The 25,525-nt window shown below is 41.7% G+C and overlaps 1 protein-coding gene across 1 annotated transcript in view; it reads right to left on the bottom strand.

Moving 5' to 3' along the window:
- Positions 1-3,326: 3,326 nt before the first annotated feature.
- LOC127074813 (sodium/hydrogen exchanger 2) overlaps positions 3,327-25,525 on the bottom strand; it is a 50,293-nt gene continuing 28,094 nt past the window's right edge. The window contains exon 2 of the mRNA XM_051016192.1: positions 3,327-3,994. Within this exon, the coding sequence (XP_050872149.1) occupies positions 3,404-3,994 (591 nt within the window). The 3' untranslated portion in view covers positions 3,327-3,403. The remainder of the gene's footprint in view (positions 3,995-25,525) is intronic.

The following is a 25,525-nucleotide window of genomic DNA, read 5'->3' as shown; positions in this document are numbered from 1 at the left end:
CGAAGAAAAAAAACTGATATTGTTTTATTAAAAATAAAATAAAAAACTTTTTGAAAAAAATAAATTTTTCAAAAAAATAAGTGATTTTTTTCAAAGAAAAAAAAATGGATGGATGGATATCCATCCACTAAAAATATGATAATGGATGGATTGGATGGATTTTATTCTGAGTGGATGGATTGGATTGGATATTTTTAAAAAACTTTTAGTGGATTGTTAATGGACTAATGGATTGTTTTGATCCATCCATTAACGATCCAATCCATATCCATCCAATCCATCCATTTTGCCACCCCTACATTTAGGAATTAATGTCGTTAGGTGTATTCTCTGAAACTACTCTGGGTCGTATGCATTGCAAGACTTCAATATGTGTGATATTTTCTACAAGGGTATTTTCCTGGATTCTTCTACGCAAATAATCCGAGATATTGATTGTTATAGTAAATAGAAGATATTGAGAAAAGGATATCGTTTGTGTCGAGAGGATAGAATGGGGTCTGAGAGTGTTGGAAAAAATTTCTTATAGGGGGAATTGAAACCTGAAGTGGATGAGATGAGGCACGTGGCAGAGGGAACTAAACATGTGGTCAAGGAAGCTATGTTTGCCCTTAGTTGAAGCTGAACTTATGATGGAGAAAGGTGAGTTTCTTGGAAGTAGTGATTATTAGCAACAATTCTAGTATGGACCGAAGGTTGAGGAATTGGTGAATAGTGCAAATAATTTTCTGCCGGAGATTGTGTATCTTGTTGGATAGGAAAACCATTACTCACTCGATAAATAACTATTGCAATGTTATCTTGGACAATTTGAACTAACGATTGGAGAATGCTAGTATTAATAACTTTTTAGCCACAAATTAAATTTGAACTGACCATTGGTTAAATAGCATAAAGCAATTACAATTTCTTGAAGTTGTAAAGGAACACGGTTGCGGTGGTGAAATAGAGGAAATTCGACAGAATCAAAAGAAAATTCTCACAAACGACACAAATATTTCATACTAGAACAGAGAATGGTTTATACATTAATGGAGACCACTGTGAGGATGTGTGGGTGTCGCACCTCGAAAAATGGGGATACGACTTTAAGTGAAGCGCAATCGCATGCTCGCAATGATGGACTGAACAGAGTCACCACCGAACTTTATTTATTCCTAAAAAGGAAAGGGAAAATATCGATAAAACCCAAGATAAAACGACAATGATTATGGTCGTCACAACCAATATCAGGGTTCGGGAGTCGGTTACGCAAGGGGAAGGCATTAGCACCCCTCACGTCCGTTGTATTCAACGGGAACCGTTTAGTTAGTTTCGTTTTGAATGTTAGCTTATGTTAGTCTTCTCAAGTTATAACGAGGGAGAGAAAGAAAAGAAGAGAGAAGAAATGTTTTTGGATTTTTGACGAAGGACTAAACCTAAGTTTTTTATTAGTGGGCCTGACAAGATTTACAAATCCTGCTCCTACGTATCTCAAAAGAGAAATCAAGGCTTACGTAGTTCTGGATAGAAAATGTTTGTTTGTTGGTCGATTTTAGCGAAAGCTATATTGTGTTAATCGACGAGAACATTGTTTTACCCAAAATAGATGAGGAGTGGACGTACACCACACATCGAACGGATTTATAAATCTATATTCGGAAAAACGTCACTTATCTCGACTCAACAATCGTGGCCGAAACATTGTTTGCATCACCTTAAGACAATATGTATTTCGTTTATGAAAAAGGTTTTTTAATTAATCGCACGACGGCGAGAAAAGAGTTTGATTGGTTGGATGTATGGCGAGAACTTGGATGAGCGAGATATTCATCTCGAATCCTAGTCTCAGGAGTGCACGGTATACACCATGTTCCATTTCCATCTTTATTGAAAAAGTGTTAAGGTAGGAATTAAGTATATATTTTTTGGGTTTGGAAAGACGGATATTTAAGAACAAGACATAAGCCTTGAGATCGATAGTTCAGGGTTCCACCGGAATGCTAGATTCCAATGGTCCTTTTTCAATCGAATCATTTAAGAAAATTAATTAATAGACAACGAACACTTGATGAGAATCAAATATTCAAAGGGGTACGCCAGAATGCTTGATCCCAACGGCCTTTTTCTTTCGAGTTTATTTAAAAAAAAGTTTGGATATTGTATTTGATTTTAAGAAATATCTCTCAATATGTGATCGAGGATGGATTCACATAAATGATCTGAGACAGTTTGACTTGGTTACAAAAATTATTTGAAGTCGAAATTGAAATGGTTTAGTGGAAAATGAAAACTCAATAAGAACAAGACATGTGCTTTGGACTTAATTGTTCAAGGGTTACACTGGAATGCTAGATTCCAACGGTCCTTTTCTTTCGAGTTTGTTTAAGAAAAGATTTTTAACATCGTTAATTGGAAAAATATAACTAGATGTTGATAGAGGGTTTACACATTAGTAAAAATTATTTGTGAAATAGTTTAATTTGATTCAATATTATTTTTAATGAGATGCTTGATCCAAATTATATATCATAAATATCATGTGCTAATTAAGTATGGAATCTCTTACTTTAAGGCTTTATATTATCACTTTGATTATATCTTTTACTTCTCTAAAATTAATCATAAAAGATGAAAATAAAAGAAATAATCAAATACAAATTTTGACATAAAACTAACTTTTAATTACTAAACAAATCATATGAGCTTATGATATCAATCTAAATCTAAATACTTTGTTGGTAAAAAAAGGAAATTAGAAACTCAAGACCAAATAGCAACACGTAACCCGTAAAGGTAAGATATGAATTTAACACCTATCATATTTTAACACTTATTAATTATCAACACTTAAAAAAGATTTATAATGAACAAACCACATATATTAATAATAATAAAAAATACAATAGCAATACTTTGGAAATTAACTGAATGTACTTCCCTCTTCCTTCTTCTACTGCCGAGAAAGAAAAGAGAAACCAGAGTGTTTTATTAGGAGTGAGTTGGTGTTCCATGGAATCACTTTATGAGTTTGTTGTGCGGATGCATAGAAGCAAGCTTGTTGGGTTGTCTGTGTCGGATTGCGCCACCGACATCAAACAGTGTATAAACTTCACCACTTTTCTTGTTTTCTCCTATTTCTCTGTTTTAAAGCCAACAAAACTCAAAACAAAAGCTTCAAACTCATTAGATCAACATACAACGGAAAAAAATTAAGAAGAAGATGGAGTTACCGAATCGGAAAGTTGACGATGTGTTGTTGTTACGGTAGTTCGAAGCCCACGCATGAACGTCGGTGTTGCTGCTACACGGTTATGGTTAGTGGTGAGTTTTCGACGGTTTGAATTTCATGGCCTTCAAGATCAGCTTCAGAATCTCGGGAGTTTCCTAGAAGTGGGACAATGAATGATTTTGGAGTAGATGTTTATGTGGTTGTCATGCTGGTTGTGACTTTAGAATGAGGTAGTAGAAGTCTTATGAGTGGCTTCGTCAACAGACCAAACACCACTATGCTGAAAAGGACGACCGTGATCGTGCTGGTAATCATGATTGCATTACTGTGCAGCTGAGTATGCCCCGACATCATGAACTGATTGTACGCGAGTGCCATTGAAACAACACCTCTCATAAGACCAGCCCACCAAATGATCACTTGCTGTCTGAAGGAGATCTTCTGATACTGTGATTTTTTAGTCAAGTTGGATAAATAGGATAACGGGAAAATAAACGTTGCTCTTCCAAGGAGTACTAAACCCAACAATACTGAACTTGTTGCTATAGATGTTCCAGGACTATCACTAACAAACTTCCATTTTTCAATGTCCAAAGCATCCATACCAACGTAAAGGAAGATGAAGATCTCAACAACAAACGACAGGGTAGCAAAAGAATGCTTGGTAGTGACTCTTGAGCTCTCAGTCACATTATGCCAAGTATAATGAGACATGACAATACCGCAAAAGAATACGGTGAGAATGCCACTCAGATAGAATAACTCAGCCACCATATAGGAGAGGTATGTCATTAGCATCATAAGAGCAAACTCGCGATCTGTAGAGTGCCTGCCAATGTAGAGCTTTTTAATAACGTAAGCACTGAGTAGACCTGTCAAAACACCGAGGAGAGTGCTTGCTATAAACAAATAGAAGAAGTTGCCCAAAAAGTGCAAAATGCAATTGAAGGATTAAGTTGGTTGAGATCAAAGCTTTGGATTGCATTGAAAAGCACCACTGAGGTAACATCATTCACAACACCTTCCCTAAATACAAGACTATACAACAAAGGTGCTCATCTTGATTTAGCACCTGCAACGTACAAACAGAATCTGTCGCGGCAAATATTGCTCCAATAGCTAGGTAATCGCCCACTTCCAGTGGCTTTCCGACGATGAAAGGATAAGGTTAGGAGCTGTGAGGACAATTTCCAGCGAGATTGTTGAAAGGTGATCTTTGCAGTTGACGGGTCGCAACTCCTTCATTATCATAAGATCCAGCAACAGATCTCGAAATGTAGCCCGGACAAATCGCAATCAAAACCGCCGCAACAATTCCAGCACCGGAATCCCACACCTCTTTGCCAAAGAAATAAGCAACGACGGTTGTATTCGAAGCGAAGAACGGGGCCGTCAGGACACATACTTCACGGATGTGTACAGCAAATCTGAGAAAATGGAGGTTTTATAAAGTGCGGCGGCGGTGAGCATAAGACCGGGATAAAGCGTACCGCCGATGATACGACCGAGTGGATACCACGAATCTGAGTCAAAACCAGTTCCAAAACTCGGAGAAACCGTGTTCCGTTAGGTAAACAGTTGTGCGGTAGTTGAAATACGGATCGAAGTTGTTGGTTGTTGGATGGAATGAACGGCGGAGAGGTCGACGGAGGTGAATCGATTGTGGTGTTTTTTCAGGTTCGTCGAAGATGGTGGTTTGAAGACGCGATGGTGAAGGGTGGTTCACATATGACCTGAATAAAGCTCAACAACAGGTTCATATATGACCTGACAATGCTCAACAACAGGTTCATATATGACCTGACAATGGAATAAAGCTCAACAACAGGTTCATATATGACCTAAATAAAGCTCAACAACAGGTTCATATATGACCTAAATAAAGCTCAACAACAGGTTCATATATGACCTGACAATGGAATAAAGCTCAACAACAGGTTCATATATGACCTGACAATGCTCAACAACAGGTTCATATATGACCTGACGATGGAATAAAGCTCAACAACAGGTTCACATATGGCCTGAATAAAGCTCAACAACAGGTTCATATATGACCTGATAATGGAATAAAGCTCAACAATAGGTTCATATATGACCTGATAACACTGAAACAAACATATAGAAAGATTCTTCAAAACAGGTTCATGCATGACCTGTCAATACTGGAATAAAGCTCAACAACAGGTTCATATATGACCTGACAATGCTGGGGAATATCAAGAATCTGGTAATACTGGAATAAAGCTCAACAACAGGTTCATATATGACTTGACAATGGAATAAAGCTCAACAACAGGTTCATATATGACCTGAATAAAGCTCAACAACAGGTTCATCTATGACCTGACAATGCTAAACAATAGGTTCATATATGACCTGACAATGGAATAAAGCTCAACAACGGGTTCATATATGACTTGACAAGGCTCAACAACAGGTTCATATATGACCTGACAATGGAATAAAGCTCAACAACAGGTTCATATATGACCTGAATAAAGCTCAACAACAGGTTCATATATGACCTACGGATATTGGAAAACATAGAAAGCAACATCATTGGAGTTTTCTAACACAAAAAACCTCCAAGCTTCTGGGAATTCCTCAAGATGATGAGTCATACATGACTCTCACAGAACCATCAGGAAAGACAGGGTAATTAAACTCTCTGTACGTGCCAACAACAATTGGACTTTTAACCGCAAGTAATGGATTACAACCAACTTTTAACGGATTTTGCCAACAACAATTGGACTTGACTGTAAGCAATGGATTACAACTAGCTTTTAATAGATTTTGCCAACAACAATTGGACTTGAAAATGACTGCGAAAATCGGATGTTGGTTTAAGGGCACCAAAGACAAACTGGAATTAGAGGTCAAAGGATATAGGATCAACAACAAGACCTAGGTCAATGCAAAATGAGCACGAAGTACATTTCAGCTATGCATGATTTGGATTTTTTTATGCATGATATATGAATGACCATGATATGAGAATGCTGATACTTGAGTTAGGACTGGGAGTTTGTAAAGACTATTTATGGAGATCATGATTCCTCAACACCGAGAACTCAACCAAATATTTTATGATAGATGTTATCAAAGGAGAATTCTATCAAGCTTGACAACCACAACTTAGCCAATGGGATCCTTTTGGAGATTTAATGAATCATGCTAGCATAATTTTCGGGCACTCATCTTAAACTCAATAGTTGTTGACGTATGACAGAATTTATTTGAGCAGTTTGAAAGCATGAAGGGGGTCTTCCCCTTTGTGGCTCATCTTGCCCCAGTTTGTTGGGTCTTTGGAAATGTTCACCTTGAAAGTGAGTTTGGAAACAACTTGCCATGAGACTACCTCGAGATGGCTTGCCCCAAGCGTTTGAGACTTGCAACGGTCTGAACTTGACTAACCAAATGTTGGAATGGTACACTCTTGATTGACTGTCCTTTGGATAGTTGGACTCATTGAGCTCTGAGGTGACTTGCCCCAGTCTAAGTCTTGAAGCAAATTACTCTTGGCTAGACGATCCTTAGGGTAATTAGCTCGAATTAACTTATGCTCAAAGTGATTTTCCCTTGACTAGACTTCTTTCACTTTATCAAGTTCTTCCACTGTATTTGGAATTTCTTTGATGTTAAGTATTGACTCGCAAATAAGATTGTTCATTCAAAAATGGTAATTTTAATTCAATGCCTATGCAAAAATTTGAAATCAAAGTTTATTGATATAAATGGGTGAAATACAGTGAACGAGTCGTTGATAAGAACACAATGGTGATCAAGTCATTCACATTATGCAATTTGGTGCCATCAAATGATTAACAAAAATCGTTTGGAGTCAGGTTAACACAACCTTGTTGTAGTATGCTTTCAGAATAAACTCTGCCTCAATTAGGTCTTTTAAGGATTGTAACGTGGCCTGGTTCATAGTTTTTTAAATAAAAGGATATAAGGCTCAAAATTTATTTTTACCCACCCCTTCTTCTTGATGATCTCCCGTTCCTATGTTCAGTTAATTCAATACACGCATTCGGCTTCGAAGGTGCGAAAGTGAAAACGAGGATTCAAGGTGAGATTTTCTTGAAATGGCAGTCACCTTATTTTGTTTTTGTTGAGGATTTAATTACCTCTTTTGATTGATTTTCTTCATCCCTGATTTTGCCTAGACCGCTTCTTTGAAGCTTTCGGTCCATCGGGATGCCCTAACTTTTGCCTAAGTCATTTTGTGGTATTTGACTTAGCGAGCTTTTTTCAATCTTTTTTTTAAAGGTGTTGACTGCCATATTATTGGTGGATAAGGATCAACCAACACTAATTTCTCAACTTTTTCGATACCTCAACATGTGCGCGAAGGATAACATGTGGTTGAACCTAATTGGAGGATGTACATATGGGCGATTTTTTGAAAGATCGAATGCACGATCAAACTATCTGAACATAACTACCCTGCCCCAGGTTAAGATTAAGGGTTTTAGATCCGAAATAAACACAAACTTCTAGCCTCAAAGTGGTTGACTAGGGATTAACTCCTTATCTCTTCAGTGTTTGGGGATTTGAAACAATTCCTTACATCATCGACAAGGTTTTACTCAAAAGCATACCACAATAATTTCAGGTGTTTAGCTTTCATCATCCTCCATCCAATCTTTGTTAGCACAACGATTTGATAAACAAAAGTGAATGAGAGGAGTATTTTTGTTTTTAACATAAATGAGAAACGAGTGAATACGAATGTGTAGTACCCCAAAATTTACCCTTCATTTTTCCTGAAAAAAAAAAAAGGTTAAAAATAAATAAATAAATAAAATTAATTAAATAAATAAATAAAATATAACAAATTTTTTTGGACTTGGGTCTCTCTCATTTGAGCCCACAAAGCCATGGAATTCAGTCTATAAATACCAAGGCTTCACTTGAGAAGAGGAGAGAAGCAAAATACTCTGAGGTTTCCTTGGAACAAAACCCTGAGGAAAAAGATAGTGAGAGAAGAGCTAACAGAGTTCAGAGCAGCCTCCAAACCCTGAAGGGAACTCAACTGCACAGAATTACCTTTGCCTCACGGGTGCAACTCAATTTCAATCAAACTCTCCAATCAGGTTTGCGCTATATCCATCATCTTTATGCCTTTAATTTGAATGCTCTAAATGTATGAGGTATTATGGGTGAATTTGATACCCTTTTGATGCATGTGTTTGACAAGAGGTTTAGGCCTCCTACCCTTGGTTGCTTTTTGTGAGCTTTTTATGAATTGAAAGAGCATGATTCATGTGGTTACATTTTAATTTGGGGGCAACTTTTGGTTACCCTATCTTGTTTCACTAACCCTTTTGTTGAGTTTTTGTGAAGGCACATGACTTTTGCAGGGATAACTTGCATGGTTTCCCACTTTATTTGTGGGATAACCCCTGGAGGTTTCATTCCGATTACCTGTACTGACTCACTTTCTTTGATGGTGTTTAGCTTGGGAGATCCCTGGGTTTCTTACTCCTTTAATTGCTGTTACTTCGGATCTTTATCCGTGTGGTACTTTTACCTCTTTTCCGCATTTTATCGCTTTCTTAGCTGGAAGACCTCGATAGGAGGCATTTGTTTTCTTTTGTTTATTTACTTCTTAGCCCCTTGTTGGCATGTTTACTTTATACATGTTTGTTTTGTATGTGTTCGTATCCCCACAGGTAGCGCGGTTCCTTCGTCGAGGACTGCCTTTTTGCCCTCGAGCATCCCAAACCCTAAAACCCAAAGCAACATGTTAACTCCTTCTACTACAGGCGAGTAAGTCTCCAAAGGTCGAGCATCCGGTAGATTGTGTAGTAACGTTGTTCGCCCAAAACCCAATCCATAACCCCGTAGTTAGCCGAACTACGGCTTGCTCGGATTCTCATTCCAGATGAGATACGTAGGCATAAGACGCGATGTCTTAGCGAGCACACATCCCCCAACCCATAGGTCAGCCGAGCTACGAAGACTCTGATTCTCATATTCAGATGAGATACGTATGCAGTGGATGTGACATCCGCGCGAGTCATTTCTCTTAACCTTTTTAGTAAATAAACACATTAGGTAAACCCACACCCTTTAGACAAAAACCACAAAAGTGGATCCCGTAGAGTACTATGGATGCGTAGTGGTGCTAATACCTTCCCTTCGCATAACCGACTCCCGAACCCAAGATTTGGTTGCGAGACCCCATCTTGTCCTTTCCTTTTTCAGGTTTACTTTGAGCGTTTCCTTTCCCTCCTTTGGGATGAATAACGCACGGTGGCGACTCTTCTGTCATTTTCTTTCGCCGGTTGTTTTTTTTCGCATACTGTATTTTTCAGGTTGCGACAGCTGGCGACTCTGCTGGGGAACATGAGAAATTGACCTCTTGCTGGTCCATCTTCCCTAAGCGAGTCCCTCCTAGCTTTTGTGATTTCTTGTTCATTGGGTGTTCATGCTTTTGTACATTTATTTACTTACTTGCTTGCATTCATCTGTTGTATCTGTTGGAGCTGTTGTTTGTTTGTTGGGATGGGATGTTCTACGAGAGATAAGCCCATTACCCAGGCTTGAGTGTACACACAGGTTTTAGAGTGGATGATCATGAGGCTTGCGTGGCATGTTGCTACGTTAAGTCGTTCGTGAAGAACCACACCCAGACGAGGTTTCTCTTGGATATATTATGTCCTACGGATGTTCCGTAACGACATGATGTTCCTTTAGAAGTCGTCGACTCTGGTGACCATTTCCCGAGAACTCAGTCGAGGCCTCTCCTCCGAGATGTGATTATGTTAGCTCTGGTGGGCGCATTCTCGTTGATCAATCCGAGGACCCCGAGACTGGGAACTTGCTTTAGGATGTCCTGTTGAGGGGAGTCAGTGGAGGTCTTTTATCCCGTAATAATGTCAAACCTTCAGTGGTAAACGTATTATTCGCGACTGAAGGGCTGAAGTTGACGAACTTCTGTTCTTAGAACCTACCAGTGAGGGGCGGGCTAAATTCAGGAAACCTTAACCTCCAACCAACCCGGTTTTCTGGAGCAGAGCTTTGATCTTGTATTATATTCCTCAGTGGTTTTCTCTTCAGACAGTGTAACCCGACAGATGTTCAAGCAGATACAGCAATCCTGATTGACATACCACTGCACTGCATTCACATCATCACATCATTTGCATTCATATCATTTAACACATGTTTATCCATTTCAAGGGGGTTTACATCTTCTTCTTGATTCTAGTCGGGGTTTCTTCTTACATTGTTTATCAAATGTGAGACTGGAATCAAGGGGGTAGAATGCCTTTTGGAATTGATAAATATGTCATTGCATTTGCATAGTCATCCGCATGTCTTGCATAACAGGTACCGCCACAGTGTTCTCAATTGTTTGGTGTCCCACTAGCAGGATAGCTGACTCAGGCATTCACCGATACGGTACCCGAAGGAATCAACAGAGAGCGATGGAGAGCCTACAAGCAGAGCTCGCCGAGATGAAGATTCGCATGAATCAATTCATGGATTTGGTTCAAGGGGTGGCTCAAGGACAGCAGGAGCTTAGATTGTTGGTACAGAGGAATCCCCCTATTACTCAACCGGAGACGTTGGCTGATCCTCCAGCTGGAGAGGCTAATGGTCCCAATGGACCGGGGCCTATCCCGATCCCGCATGTCAACCTAGATCAACAACCCATTCAGGATGGTCAGGATGATCAGTTCCCCTTGATTCAGGAAGACTTTGGCATGGACCCCATGTTTAGAAGATTGGAAGAGAGGTTGAAAGCAGTGGAAGGACAGAATCTTCTGGGAGTAGATGTTGCTGACTTGGGGCTGGTCCCAGGTGTGAGAGTGCCACCGAAATTCAAGGTCCCGATATTTGACAAATACCATGGCAGCTCTTGCCCCAAAACTCACGTGCAAGCCTATTTCCGTAAAATGGTTGCATACTCTGATGACGAGAAGCTACTTATGTACTTCTTCCAGGATAGCCTAGCTGGGGCATCCTTGGAATGGTATATGAGGCTGGACAGAGCCCACATCCATTGCTGGAGGGATTTGGCAGAGGCTTTCGTGAAGCAGTATCAGTATAATGCAGACATGGCTCCGGACAGAACTCAACTTCAGAATCTGTCTCTTAAAAGCAATGAGTGCTTCAGGGAATACGCTCAACGCTGAAGGGATACAGCTTCCCGTGTTCAGCCTCCTATGTTGGAAAAGGAAATGGCCAACATGTTCATGAATACGCTGCCTGGACCTTATCTGGAGCGTCTGGTGGGGTGCAATGCTTCCAACTTTGCTGATGTGGTCTCTACTGGAGAAAGGGTGGAGAATTACCTAAAGACCTATAAGAGCCAGAGTGGAGGTGGATCCTCATCAGGGGTGAAGAAGTCGTTCATTCAGGGACAGAAGAGGAGAGAAGGGGATGCAAATGCCATATCTTCTTATCAGAACAGGGATAACCGGAGGAATAATTTTCAGAATTATCATCAGCAACCGTATGTTGCGGCTGTGACCATTCCAGCTGCAGTGCCACTACAATAACAACAATCACAACGTCAACTAGCTCAGTACCAACAGCAGCAGCAACCGGGTAACAGACCCGCTTATCAACAGAGGCAAAGGATGATGGATCGGCGTTTCGACACCCTTCCAATGTCGTACGCTCAGTTGCTTTCTAGTCTTCAACAACTACAACTTGTGCAACTGCGCACTCTGGCTCCTCCTATTGGTAGACTTCCGGTGGGTTACGACGCCAACGCTAGGTGTAGCTTCCACTCTGGGGCACCTGGCCATAATATTGAGAACTGCAAAGCTTTTAAGCACGTAGTTCAAGACCTCATAGATTCAAGGGCATCGACCTTGCACCGGCTCCGAATGTCGTTAACAATCCCATGCCCCAGCATGGTGGTGCGAACGTTAACATGATAGAGGGAAAAGCCAAGTCCATTAAGGATGTGTTGAAGTTGAAGACTCCATTGTTGGATATCAAAGGATGCTTGCTGAAGCCCGATGTTTTCCCCGGTTGTGGGAAGGGTTGTTTGGATTGTGCCACTCAGAGTGGAGGTTGTTTGAAGCTACAGCAGGGTATCCAGGCCTTGCTCGACAAAGGTATCCTCCAGGTTGAAGATTTGTCTGTCCAAGAGTTTGTGGAAGGGGTTGAGGAAGAAGGGTTTGAAGATGCTACTGATGAATTCGCAGATGTTGTTCCTACTAATTCTGTAATCCATGATGATGTATTTATTCCCGATGTTTCGGATGCTTGCACTTCACTGAATGAGATTTCCGAGTACGATTGTGATATTGCTACTATCACTATTTTCTACCCAACTAATCAGATCAGTGTGCCAGAAGCGCAACCCGTGCCACCAGTGCGACGATCTACTATGACCATCACAACCCCTGGTCCTTTACCTTTCACCAGTGAAAGGGCCATTCCGTGGCATTATGGGGGGAGTGTGCATACGCACGATCATAAGGTGGAACAGCCACTGAAAGTAGAAGAGGGTCAGAAGCCTGAACTTGACGGTCCCGCAGTGGATAATGTCGGTGGAATCGGCCGATTCACCAGGAGTGGTAGATTGTTCTCACCACCGGTTACCGAAGCTGATAATGCTGATGCTGTGGCGAAAACCAAAGGCAAGCAAGTCGTGAATGAGGGTACCTCTGCACCCCAAGATGGTTTTGAGCCCACTTTTACAAAGGATGTGGACGAGCTTCTGAGAATCATAAAGAAAAGCGACTACAAGGTAGTCGATCAGTTGATTCAGACTCCGTCCAAGATATCCATTCTCTCACTCCTGTTGTGTTCGGAGGCACACAGGGAGGCACTTCTGAAGGTTCTTAATGCTGCATATGTACCTCAAGAAATCTCGGTAAACCAACTAGAAAGGATCGTCGCCAATGTGCATGCAAGCAATGGGTTGGGTTTCACCGATTCTGACTTGACACCAGCCGGACGCAATCATAACAAGGCTCTGCACATCTCGATGGAATGCAGAGACACCGTGCTATCGCATGTTCTGGTGGATACAGGCTCCTCTCTCAATGTGCTACCCAAGAGAGCCCTGTCGAAGTTAGAAGTAGAGGGTTTGGTCTTGAAACCTTCAGATCTTATTGTGAGAGCCTTCGATGGTTCTAAGAGATCGGTGTTTGGAGAGGTAGAATTGCCAATTCTGATTGGATCACAAACCTTCAACACTGTCTTCTACGTGATGGATATCAGTCCTTCCTACAGTTGCCTGCTGGGTCGTCCTTGGATCCATAATGTTGGGGCAGTCTCTTCAACTCTACATCAGAAGATTAAGTTTCCGGTCAATGGACGAATTATCACCGTCTGTGGTGAGGAGGACATCCTGGTCAGTAACCTGTCTACATTCAAGTATGTAGAAGTAGAAGGTGAAATTCATGAGACTCTGTGTCAGGCTTTTGAGTCAGTTCAAATCAAGGATGCAACTCCGGTGGAAGAGGTTAAAGCGGGTGCCTCTATCTCATCCTTTAAGCAGGCACGGGCCGTGGTGGATTCAGGTGTTGCTCCCGGTTGGGGGCGTCTGTTGGAATTACCAGTGAAAGAAGATAAGTTCGGGATTGGGTATCAGCCAGTTTTGACTTCTACAACACTTCAGGGGCCGATCACTTTCTCCAGTGCTGGCATCATTCAGTATGGTCAAGTCTATGCAGTCAACGAAGAAGATGGGGATAGTGATTGTGACATTGACAACTGGGTGCGTCCGAGGATCCCGGGTGAAGTCATCAACAATTGGTCTTCTGAGGAGATTGTCCAAGTCACTTTTCTGAAGGAGTAATTTTCTTTGTTTATTCATGCATGTCCAAGTCTTACGTTCCGCCCAGGGCGTAATGACTCATTGTAGGGCCCGTCTATGTGACACTTGCATTTTTATCATAAATAAAGGACGTATTTTTGCATTCAAATATTTCGTTCCCTGTCTTTCTATTTTTGCAGTTTTTCAAAATAAAAAAATGGCAATGTTTTGTTTAGTTTTCACTTCTTGTTCACACTCATAAGCACATACCATCACTCATGCAGATGCACATCACCGGATCCTATTGATAACGTTTCTGCTACGGCTCGTTTCGACTTTGAAAATCCAATCTTTCAAGCTGAAGAAGAGGGTGATGAAGACTGTGAACTCCCTGAAGAGCTTACCAGGTTATTAAAACAAGAGGAAAGGGTTATTCAACCGCATCAAGAGTCTGTTGAAGTGATTAATCTCGGCACCGAGGACGCCAAGAGAGAAATCAAGATAGAGGCTGCTTTGGGAGACAATGTGAAGAAGGGGTTGATTGAATTGCTGCAAGACATCTTCGCCTGGTCTTATCAGGACATGCCTGGGCTGGACACAGACATCGTGGTACATCGCTTGCCTCTCAAAGAAGGTTGTCCTCCGGTCAAGCAGAAGCTCAGAAGAACAAGACCAGAGATGGCTGTCAAGATAAAGGAAGAAGTGCAAAAGCAGTTGGATGCAGGGTTTCTAGCAGTCACCAATTATCCGCCATGGGTTGCAAACATCGTCCCAGTACCTAAGAAGGATGGAAAGGTACGGATGTGTGTCGACTACCGGGATCTGAACAGAGCTAGCCCTAAAGATGATTTCCCATTACCTCACATCGACGTTTTGGTGGATAACACGGCTCAGTTCTCGATATTCTCTTTCATGGATGGCTTTTCTGGCTATAACCAAATCAAGATGGCACCAGAAGACATGGAAAAAACAACTTTCATAACCCCATGGGGCACCTTCTGATACAAGGTGATGCCGTTTGGTCTGAAAAATGCCGGAGCAACATATCAACGAGCTATGGTGACTCTGTTCCATGATATGATTCATCATGAAATCGAGGTTTATGTGGACGATATGATTGCCAAATCTCAGGCAGAAGAAGAACATTTGGTGAATCTGCAGAAATTGTTTGAACGTTTGAGGAAATTCAAACTAAGACTTAATCCGAACAAGTGCACTTTCGGGGTGAGATCGGGAAAATTGCTGGGTTTTATTATTAGCGGAAAAGGGATTGAGGTGGATCCCGACAAAGTAAAAGCGATACAGGAAATGCCAGAGCCAAGAACAGAGAAGCAAGTTCGTAGTTTCTTAGGGAGGTTGAACTACATTGCAAGGTTTATCTCTCACCTAACAACCACGTGTGAGCCAATTTTCAAATTGCTGAGGAAAGATCAGGCTATCAGGTGGAATGAAGATTGTCAAAGGGCTTTCGAGAAGATAAAAGAGTATCTACAGAAACCTCCAATCCTTATACCTCCAGTTCCTGGGAGACCTCTGATAATGTACCTGTCAGTGACTGAGAACTCGATGGGGTGTGTATTGGGACAGCATGACGAGTTTGGTCGAAAAGAGCATGCCATATACTACCTTAGCAAAAAGTTTACCGACTGTGAAGTCAAATATTCGCAGCTTGAGAAAACTTGCTGTGCTTTGGCCTGGGCTGCTCGCCGACTGAGGCAGTATATGTTGAACCATACTACCTTGTTGATTTCTAAGATGGATCCAGTGAAATACATATTCGAGAAGCCAGCTCTCACCGGAAGGGTCGCTCGTTGGCAAATGATTTTAACAGAGTACGATATCCAGTATACATCCCAGAAAGCCATCAAAGGGAGTATTCTGTCAGACTATCTTGCTCAGCAGCCGATTGATGATTATGAGCCGATGAAGTTTGAATTCCCTGATGAAGACATCATGTTCCTCAAGATGAAAGACTGTGAAGAGCCAGTTGTTGAGGAGGGACCTGATCCAAACGAAAAGTGGACTTTGTTGTTTGATGGGGCTGTCAATGCTAGAGGAAGTGGAATTGTTGTTGTCATTACAACTCCGAAAGGTGCCCACATACCTTTCACCGCTCGTTTGACTTTTGAGTGCACAAATAATGAAGCTGAGTACGAGGCCTGTATCTTGGGTATTGAGCAAGCCATTGATTTGAGAATCAAGACTTTGGACATCTTCGGAGATTCAGCTCTGGTGATCAATCAAGTGAATGGTGATTGGAATACTCTCCAGCCCACTCTGGTCCCCTACAGAGACTACACGAGAAGACTGTTGACTTTCTTCACAACAGTAAAATTGTATCATATACCTCGTGATGAGAACCAGATGGCAGACGCACTTGCTACTCTATCCTCCATGATCAATGTAATTCGCTGGAACCATGCTCCCAGGATCGATGTGATGCGCCTTGACAGGGCCGCATATGTGTTTGCTGCTGAACTGGTAGTCGATGACAAGCCCTGGTATCACGATATCAAGTGCTTTCTGAAGAATCAAGAGTACCCTGCAGGGACATCCAACAATGACAGAAAGACTTTGAGAAGATTGGCAGGCAGTTTCTTCTTGAACAAAGACGATGTGATGTATAAGAGGAACTTCGACATGGTTTTGCTCAGATGCGTGGACAGACACGAGGCAGACATGTTAATGCAGGAAGTTCATGAAGGTTCCTTCGGTACTCATGCCGGCGGACATGCAATGGCTAAGAAATTGTTGAGAGCGGGTTATTATTGGATGACCATGGAGTCAGATTGCTTCAAATATGCTCGGAAGTGTCATAAATGCCAGATTTATGCTGATAAGGTGCATGTACCGCCAAATCCTATGAATGTGATGACTTCGCCGTGGCCGTTTTCTATGTGGGGCATTGACATGATTGGAAAGATTGAGCCGACTGCTTCCAATGGGCATCGCTTCATCCTTGTTGCCATCGACTATTTCACCAAGTGGGTCGAGGCAGCGTCGTTCGCGAATGTCACCAGACATGTGGTTGCCCGTTTCATCAAGAAAGAAATCATTTGTTGCTATGGGATTCCCGAAAGAATCGTTACTTATAATGGTTCTAATCTCAACAACAAAATGATGAAGGAGTTGTGTCAGAACTTCAACATTCAGCATCACAATTCTTCCCCTTACCGCCTTAAGATGAACGACGCTGTTGAGGCGGCAAATAAGAACATAAAGAAGATTGTGCAGAAGATGGTCGTCACGTATAGAGATTGGCATGAGATGCTACCCTTCGCCTTGCATGGGTACCGCACTTCAGTACGTACATCGACCGGGGCCACCCCTTACTCCCTGGTGTATGGTATGGAAGCAGTCCTACCTATTGAAGTGGAGATTCCTTCTCTAAGAGTCTTGTTGGATGTCAAGTTAGACGAAGCCGAATGGATTCGGACAAGGTTCAATGAGTTGACTCTTATCGAAGAGAAGCGAATGGCAGCCATTTGTCATGGGCAGTTGTATCAGAGTCGGATGAAGAGAGCATTTGATCAGAAAGTGCGTCCTCGTTGTTTCCAAGTCGGAGATTTAGTGTTGAAAAGGATCCTTCCTCCTCAGACAGATCACAGGGGCAAGTGGACTCCTAACTATGATGGACCGTATATTGTCACCAAGGTTTTTGACGGTGGGGCCTTAATGCTTGCAACTATGGATGGTGAAAACTTCACTTCCCCTGTGAACTCAGACGCAGTTAAAAAATACTTCGCATAAAATAGACCCGCTGGACAGTAAAAAGAATAGTCCAGGAAAAAATGGGCATCCCGACGAACCAAGAAAATGAAAAGGTTCGGGCAAAAATTAGGGATTAAAAATGAAAAGATCGTACACCCGGTAAGTTGAAAACCTGAAAAGGCAACTTAGGCAAAAATGGGTATCCCGGTGGATTGAAAACCCGAAAAGGGCGATCCAGGCAAAAGTTAGGGATTAAGCGAATGACTGCGTTCTGAGTTAGTTCTGAATCTCATCTCATGTCGATGACTAGAAATTTTCGAAAGGTAGGAAACAGTCCAATCACCTTTTCAGAAGGCTGATCATCTGGAGGATCTTGAAGACGAGCAAGTCATAGCAGAATTGGAACCCAATAGAAATCCATTTCACATTGCCATTAGATTAATTTCTGTTTTTATCTTTTGTGCGATTACCTCTTTCCAGGGATTGCTTCCTGATGTAAATGCCTATTCATAGGCCATTCAATCAATAAAATCATGTTATTCAGTATATCTCTGTTTTCATTTTCATTTTACTGTTTTGTTTGCAAAAATGACGTCCGAATTTTTGATAAACATTGCATCATGACACATAAGGGCTTTACAGGTACATGCTCAATAAACATTTAAAATTGCTGTAAATTTTAAGTGCTTTGGATCGTCTATTCAGAACAGATACCCTCGGGGCATTTCCTTAAAATCCCCTGCAGATGACCGTGAATATCTTCCCCAGTGAAGTCACCAACAGACGAATTCGGTGTCTTATCCCTGCAGAGCTGATCAGAGCGTTGGATTCTTCAATCCCCAGCAGTTTCTCACCACCGTACTTCCCCAAGCGGTTGTTTCAGATTATACACTCCCCAGTAGAGTTGACAGTGCCAGACTATATATCCCCAGCGGAGTTGACAGTGTCAGACTGTATCTTCCCAACAGAAGCGGTTGCTCCTCAGAGTTCGAGGCCAGATCGATAATCCCAATGCCAGATCCATGGTTTCTTTCCTTGAAGCAGAACCTCGGTACCGTATCAGTGTTTGCTTCCCCTGCTGAGTCATCTCCCGCAGATCGTGGTTTCCAGAACCACTATCGCTTTCCCCAACAGCAGGTTTTCAGTGACGTTCTCTCCCCGGTCAGAATCTCGGCATTTCATCATTGCTAGAAGACCGTGTGGCGGGTCATTTCCTCACATATTTCTTTGCGATGTGCATCTCCAGCAGCCTTGCTAGAGCCCAAAGGATGGTGATCATTTCCCCAGCAGATCCCCTGCCTCAGCTTGGCATTCTACCCAGCATTTCGCATCCCTGCATGTAGAATCATATTGCATTGCATCCTCCCAAATCGCGTAGCATTTCCATTTTCATGGAGCATTACGCCATTGAAAAATTCAAACATACGCATGTAAGCATAAAACATTCTCGGTATCCCAAGTGATAAGCTAGAAGTTGTTTCCAGTACTCATACTGAAGATTGTTCATGACCCACCTTGGTTATCCCTAGCAAGTGTCATCGGCCCATGCGTCGCCTTTATTATCATTCCCTATTTCTGCCAATGCTGACAGGCATGAAGTTTTCCGGTATCCAGACCGAAGTGGCATTCAGGCCAGTTTTCCGGTATCCAGACCGAAGTGGCATTCAGGCCAGTTTTCCGGTATCCAGACCGAAGTGGCATTCAGGCCAGTTTTCCGGTATCCAGACCGAAGTGGCGTCCACGCCAGTTTTTCGATATTCAGATCGAAGTGGCGTTCAGGCCAATTTCCGATATTCAGATCGAAGTGGCGTTCAGGCCAATTTTCGATATTCAGATCGAAGTGGCGTTCAGGCCAGTGTTCCGATATTCAGATCGAAGTGGCATTCAGGCCAGTGTTCCGATATTCAGATCGAAGTGGCATTCAGGCCAGTTTTCCGGTATTCAGATCGAAGTGGCATTCAGGCCAAGTCTTTCCGATGTTCAGATCGAAGAAGTTTCCGACGTTCAGGTCGATGCGACTTGTGGCATTCAGGCCAATTTTCCGATGTTCAGATCGAAGTCCTTTCCAGTATTCAGACTGATGAGCGGCATTCAGGCCATGGTTATTTCTGTGTTACCATTTATTTTGGTATCCAAGTTAACATTCTTTTTCGGTATTCAGACTGACTCTCACCGTACCAGACGGATTCTTCTTTCAAGACCACCTCTTTGCCGATTCTGACAGACATTGTTACTTCACTTCACTTCACTTCAGTGCAAATTTTTGGGCTTTTATTGTATTCAATCCCTTGATACCTCGAAAGTACGAAAGCAGTTGTCATCTTCTTTCCGGGTCTCCAGTTGATTGAATAGGGGCAGCTGTAGTACCCCAAAATTTACCCTTCATTTTTCCTGAAAAAAAAACGAAAAAAAAAAGAAAAAAAAAACGAAAAAAAAAAAGGTTAAAAATAAATAAATAAATAAAATTAATTAAATAAATAAATAAAATATAACAAATTTTTTTGGACTTGGGTCTCTCTCATTTGAGCCCACAAAGCCATGGAATTCAGTCTATAAATACCAAGGCTTCACTTGAGAAGAGGAGAGAAGCAAAATACTCTGAGGTTTCCTTGGAACAAAACCCTGAGGAAAAAGATAGTGAGAGAAGAGCTAACAGAGTTCAGAGCAGCCTCCAAACCCTGAAGGGAACTCAACTGCACAGAATCACCTTTGCCTCACGGGTGCAACTCAATTTCAATCAAGCTCTCCAATCAGGTTTGCGCTATATCCATCATCTTTATGCCTTTAATTTGAATGCTCTAAATGTATGAGGTATTATGGGTGAATTTGATACCCTTTTGATGCATGTGTTTGACAAGAGGTTTAGGCCTCCTACCCTTGGTTGCTTTTTGTGAGCTTTTTGTGAATTGAAAGAGCATGATTCATGTGGTTACATTTTGATTTGGGGGCAACTTTTGGTTACCCTATCTTGTTTCACTAACCCTTTTGTTGAGTTTTTGTGAAGGCACATGACTTTTGCAGGGATAACTTGCGTGGTTTCCCACTTTATTTGTGGGATAACCCCTGGAGGTTTCATTCCGATTACCTGTACTGACTCACTTTCTTTGATGGTGTTTAGCTTGGGAGATCCCTGGGTTTCTTACTCCTTTAATTGCTGTTACTTCGGATCTTTATCCGTGTGGTACTTTTACCTCTTTTCCGCATTTTATCGCTTTCTTAGCTGGAAGACCTCGATAGGAGGCATTTGTTTTCTTTTGTTTATTTACTTCTTAGCCCCTTGTTGGCATGTTTACTTTATACATGTTTGTTTTGTATGTGTTCGTATCCCCACAGGTAGCGCGGTTCCTTCGTCGAGGACTGCCTTTTTGCCCTCGAGCATCCCAAACCCTAAAACCCAAAGCAACATGTTAACTCCTTCTACTACAGGCGAGTAAGTCTCCAAAGGTCGAGCATCCGGTAGATTGCGTAGTAACGTTGTTCGCCCAAAACCCAATCCATAACCCCGTAGTTAGCCGAACTACGGCTTGCTCTGATTCTCATTCCAGATGAGATACGTAGGCATAAGACGCGATGTCTTAGCGAGCACACATCCCCCAACCCATAGGTCAGCCGAGCTACGTAGACTCTGATTCTCATATTCAGATGAGATACGTATGCAGTGGATGCGACATCCGCGCGAGTCATTTCTCTTAACCTTTTTAGTAAATAAACACATTAGGTAAACCCACACCCTTTAGACAAAAACCACAAAAGTGGATCCCGTAGAGTACTATGGATGCGTAGGGGTGCTAATACATTCCCTTCGCATAACCGACTCCCGAACCCAAGATTTGGTTGCGAGACCCCGTCTTGTCCTTTCCTTTTTCAGGTTTACTTCGAGCATTTCCTTTCCCTCCTTTAGGATGAATAACGCACGGTGGCGACTCTTCTGTCATTTTCTTTCGCCGGTTGTTTTTTTTCGCACACTGTATTTTTCAGGTTGCGACAGAATGGATCAATTCAAAAGATGCATAAACACTTCATTAATCTTACCAATTCAAAGAAAACAACAATGCTTAAAAGCAATTAACAATCAACATGCAAGGAAACTACAAAAGAAATGCCGATACAGCTAAATGATTGCCAGCTTTAGGGAATTGACTTCTTCAAACTTGAAGGTTAGGATCAACAAGCTTTTTGACATTGGCATGATGATCTTCAAATTCTTTTCCTTCAATCTCATCGTTGAACGCAACCTTCTTGGATCCACTACTCACTTCTCCTTTTCTTTCATTGGTATGGGTCGTGACATTGGAAATCCAAGGTGGTATCTCAATGCTCTTACTAGGAAACAATGATAGCTCATTAGCCACATCCCTGACATCTTCCTTGTGGAACAAAGCCTTGAGGGGTTTCAAGGGTCATTTCCCTTTCTCATTACCTGGCCCAGAAATCAAGTATATGTACCTGAGCCTTCCTCCTTCAGTGTTGGTGACCTTATGTCAATCAATCTTTGCATCTTGAGCTTAAAACTCTTGCATTCCTCGATGGAGTGCTCCATTGCTCCAGTATGGTATCCGCACTTGATCTTCGGGTGATCTTCTTCAAAGACTAAGCTCTTTTTGTTAATCAGTTCTCGTACCAAGGCTTTTAGCACTAAGCAAGAATCCAGGTCATGTCCCACTGCCCCTTTATGGAATTCACATGTTGCATTTGGATTGTACCACGGCAGGTATGGTGACGTAGGTGTGAGAGCTCGAGGGGTCACCAAAGCATTCTGGATCAGCTGTGGGTAGAGCTTGCTATATGGCACTATGTAGCGGGGTATTCGTTACCATTAGAGATATTGACTAAATCCAAGGTAAATCATACAAGTCGAGTCACCACCGCACTTCTATTTATCCAAAGGAATGGTTAGAAAGCGAACAAAAACCTAAAAGTTTTATCGAATTAAAAACTAGTAAAAATGTCAGAGATCTGGGTAACGGGGTTGGTTATGCAATGGGAAGGTATTAGGCACCCAAAGCATCCTAGGTACTCCTAGGGAGCCCTTTTCACATTTGTTGCAAAGGTTGTTGTTTTTTTTTTAAATTTATTTGTGCAAACATGATTCAAGGGATGAGAAAAGCGTGTATGTTTATCTAATGTACTACTTACTAAAAGAAGGGTCAAAAGAAAATGACTCGCACGGACGTCGCATCCACTGCATACGTATCTCATCTGAATCTGAGAATCAGAATCTTCGTAGCTCGGCTACCTATGGGTTAAAGAGGAGTGTGCTCGCTAAGACATCGCGTCTTATGCCTACGTATCTCATCTGGGGTGAAAATCAGAGCAAAACGTAGTTCGACCACCTATGGGGTAAGGGTTGTGTTTTGGGGTGAACGACGACGTTACTACGCAATCTACCGGATGCTCGACCTTTGGAGACTTACTCGCCTGTAGTAGAAGGAGATAATGTGTTCTTAGGAGAAGAAAAATCAATGAGTTTGGGGTGTTTAGGGATGCTCATGCAAAAAGGCAGTCCTAGATGAAGGAACCGCGCTACCTTAACTGACATGCCACGAGGGGCTATACGAAACCTAAGAAAAGCGGTAAAATGCGGGAAAAATAAAGTATCACGCGGATAAAGATCCGAAGTAACAGCAATTTAAGAGGTAAGAAACCCAGAGATCTCTCAAGCTAGCACCATCAAAGAAAGTGAGTCAGTACAGGTAATCGGAATGAACCTCCAGGTGGTATCCCACAAATAAAGTGTAACACCAGGCAAGCCATCTCTGCAAGAGTCATATGAGCCCTCACTAAACGAAACTCAACAAACAGGTTAGAGAAACAAGATAGGGTAATCAAGAGTTGCCCCCAAATCAAAATGTAACCACATGAATCATGCCATTCAAATTCACAAAAAGCTCACAAAAAGCAACCAAGGGTAGGAGGCCTAAACCTCTTGTCAAACATATGCATCAAAAGGGTATCAAATTCACCCATAATACCTCATACATTCAGAGCATTCAAATTAAGAGCATAAAGTAATGGGAATAAGGCAAACCTGACTGGAGAGATCGAATGAAATTGAATTGCCCGGTTGGGTTTGCAAAGCAATCTGAGGGTTTATATGAGAGAGAATTGGTTCTTTGCCGATGAGTTCCCTTCAGTCTCTGGAGGTTGCTCTGAACTCTGTTAGCTCTTCTCTCACTATCTTTTTCCCTGCCAGGGTAATAGGAATAGAATTCTTTTGTTTCACTGAAACTCTGAATTTATAACCTGATTTTTGTGGACCTGTGGGCTCAAATGAGAGAGGCCCAAGTCCAAAATTTTTCTATTATATATATATATATATATATATATATATATATATATATATATATATTATATTTATATATATATATATATATTTTTATATATATATATATATATTTATATATATATATATATATATATATATATATATATATATATATATTTTCGTTTTTCGTTTTTTTTCTTATACATGTGGGCTTCGCCTAGCGAGCATGACAGTTCAAGAAATTCCTCTGAGCGTAGGTGATTCTGGTGGCTTTTCTTGGGACTCGCTAGGCGACCCATTCTGCTCGCCTAACGAGCATGACAGCTCATGAAAAAACTTTTGCTCCTTCAAGATTAACGTTTTGACTGACGAATAGACCCCATTTGAACCTGTTGGAAGTATCTCAAGCCATTCCCTTGTGTTGACTGATCATCTAAATAGAACCCACAAAGTGTCTTGGATGATACTCAAGCTTCAAACAAAAGATGTTAGTGACACATTTTTGTGCTTTTGGTTAGTAAACAAAAGTAAGAGAAACAATGATGTATAATCCAAGCATGCTTGGTGATCTCAAACCAATCACAAGGAGTCCCACCCAAAGGCAAAGGGAACCAAGATGCTAAAGATCCTTGAGGCAATGCAAATGCAATGTTATGATGCCATGAGGGATCTTATGGTCAAAATTGGGGTCTTACAAATGCCCCTATTTAAGGTCATTCTAGCCGGAGAAGTGAAGGTTAAAATCTTCATCTCGACGGGGTAGAATGGGCTTAAATAATAACAAAGAGACGAATTTTGGTCCCTAAGAGACCTCATGATGCAAATGTAGGTATGAAAAATGGTAGCACTCTGTGGAGATATGTGTCCACAAAAGCAAAGAAATCAGAAGCCACTGATAATCCATATGAGCAATTCACTCCATGGGACCAAGACCCTGGGGACTCTCTTGGGGATAGAAAAGGGATAAAAATGCGCGAGCAGGTCACGACTGAAAGCGTGGGGAACAGAATTCCAAAGGGAAAAGATCCAATGGAAAGACTCGAGCTGACTCGAAGATGCATGTATTGGGGAATATGCCAATACAGTAAAAAACTATCCACAGCGGATACTTCGGATAAAATCTGGATGAAAACAATCCACTAAGGGACTTCGCCGGGGATGTCCACAAGGACACTCCTGGGGAAGCAGCGGGACGAGGTATTATCGGTTACTGGGTAATAAGCTCAAGGAGACATGTGATCTGAACGCCGGGTATGAGGGTGAGAGATACAACATGCTCAGGAAGAGATGAATATCCAAGACTAGTATAAGGGTGAGAGATATCAAAACTTCAAAACGTATGAGGAAAACCTAAAAGGTATACTTCAACTCAGGGATTCTGACTCCACATGGGACAAAAAGTCATAATAGGGAGCAGAGAGGAAGGAACACCAGGGATACCAGTTACTGGGCATATAATAGGTGACCAACCAAGGCGTGAATCGGAGAATATTCCCAAAACACTCATCATCCAAAAGAGGGCTAAAAGCAAACTCGATTACAGGATGGATATTCGACTCCACAAAGGGGATACAAATCTTACTCAACTGGGGAAGAA

Source organism: Lathyrus oleraceus, chromosome 4 (assembly GCF_024323335.1).
Source record: "Lathyrus oleraceus cultivar Zhongwan6 chromosome 4, CAAS_Psat_ZW6_1.0, whole genome shotgun sequence".
Taxonomy (NCBI): Eukaryota; Viridiplantae; Streptophyta; class Magnoliopsida; order Fabales; family Fabaceae; genus Lathyrus; species Lathyrus oleraceus.
Note: the sequence above shows the minus strand (reverse complement) of the source record. Positions and strands in the feature narration are given on the sequence as shown.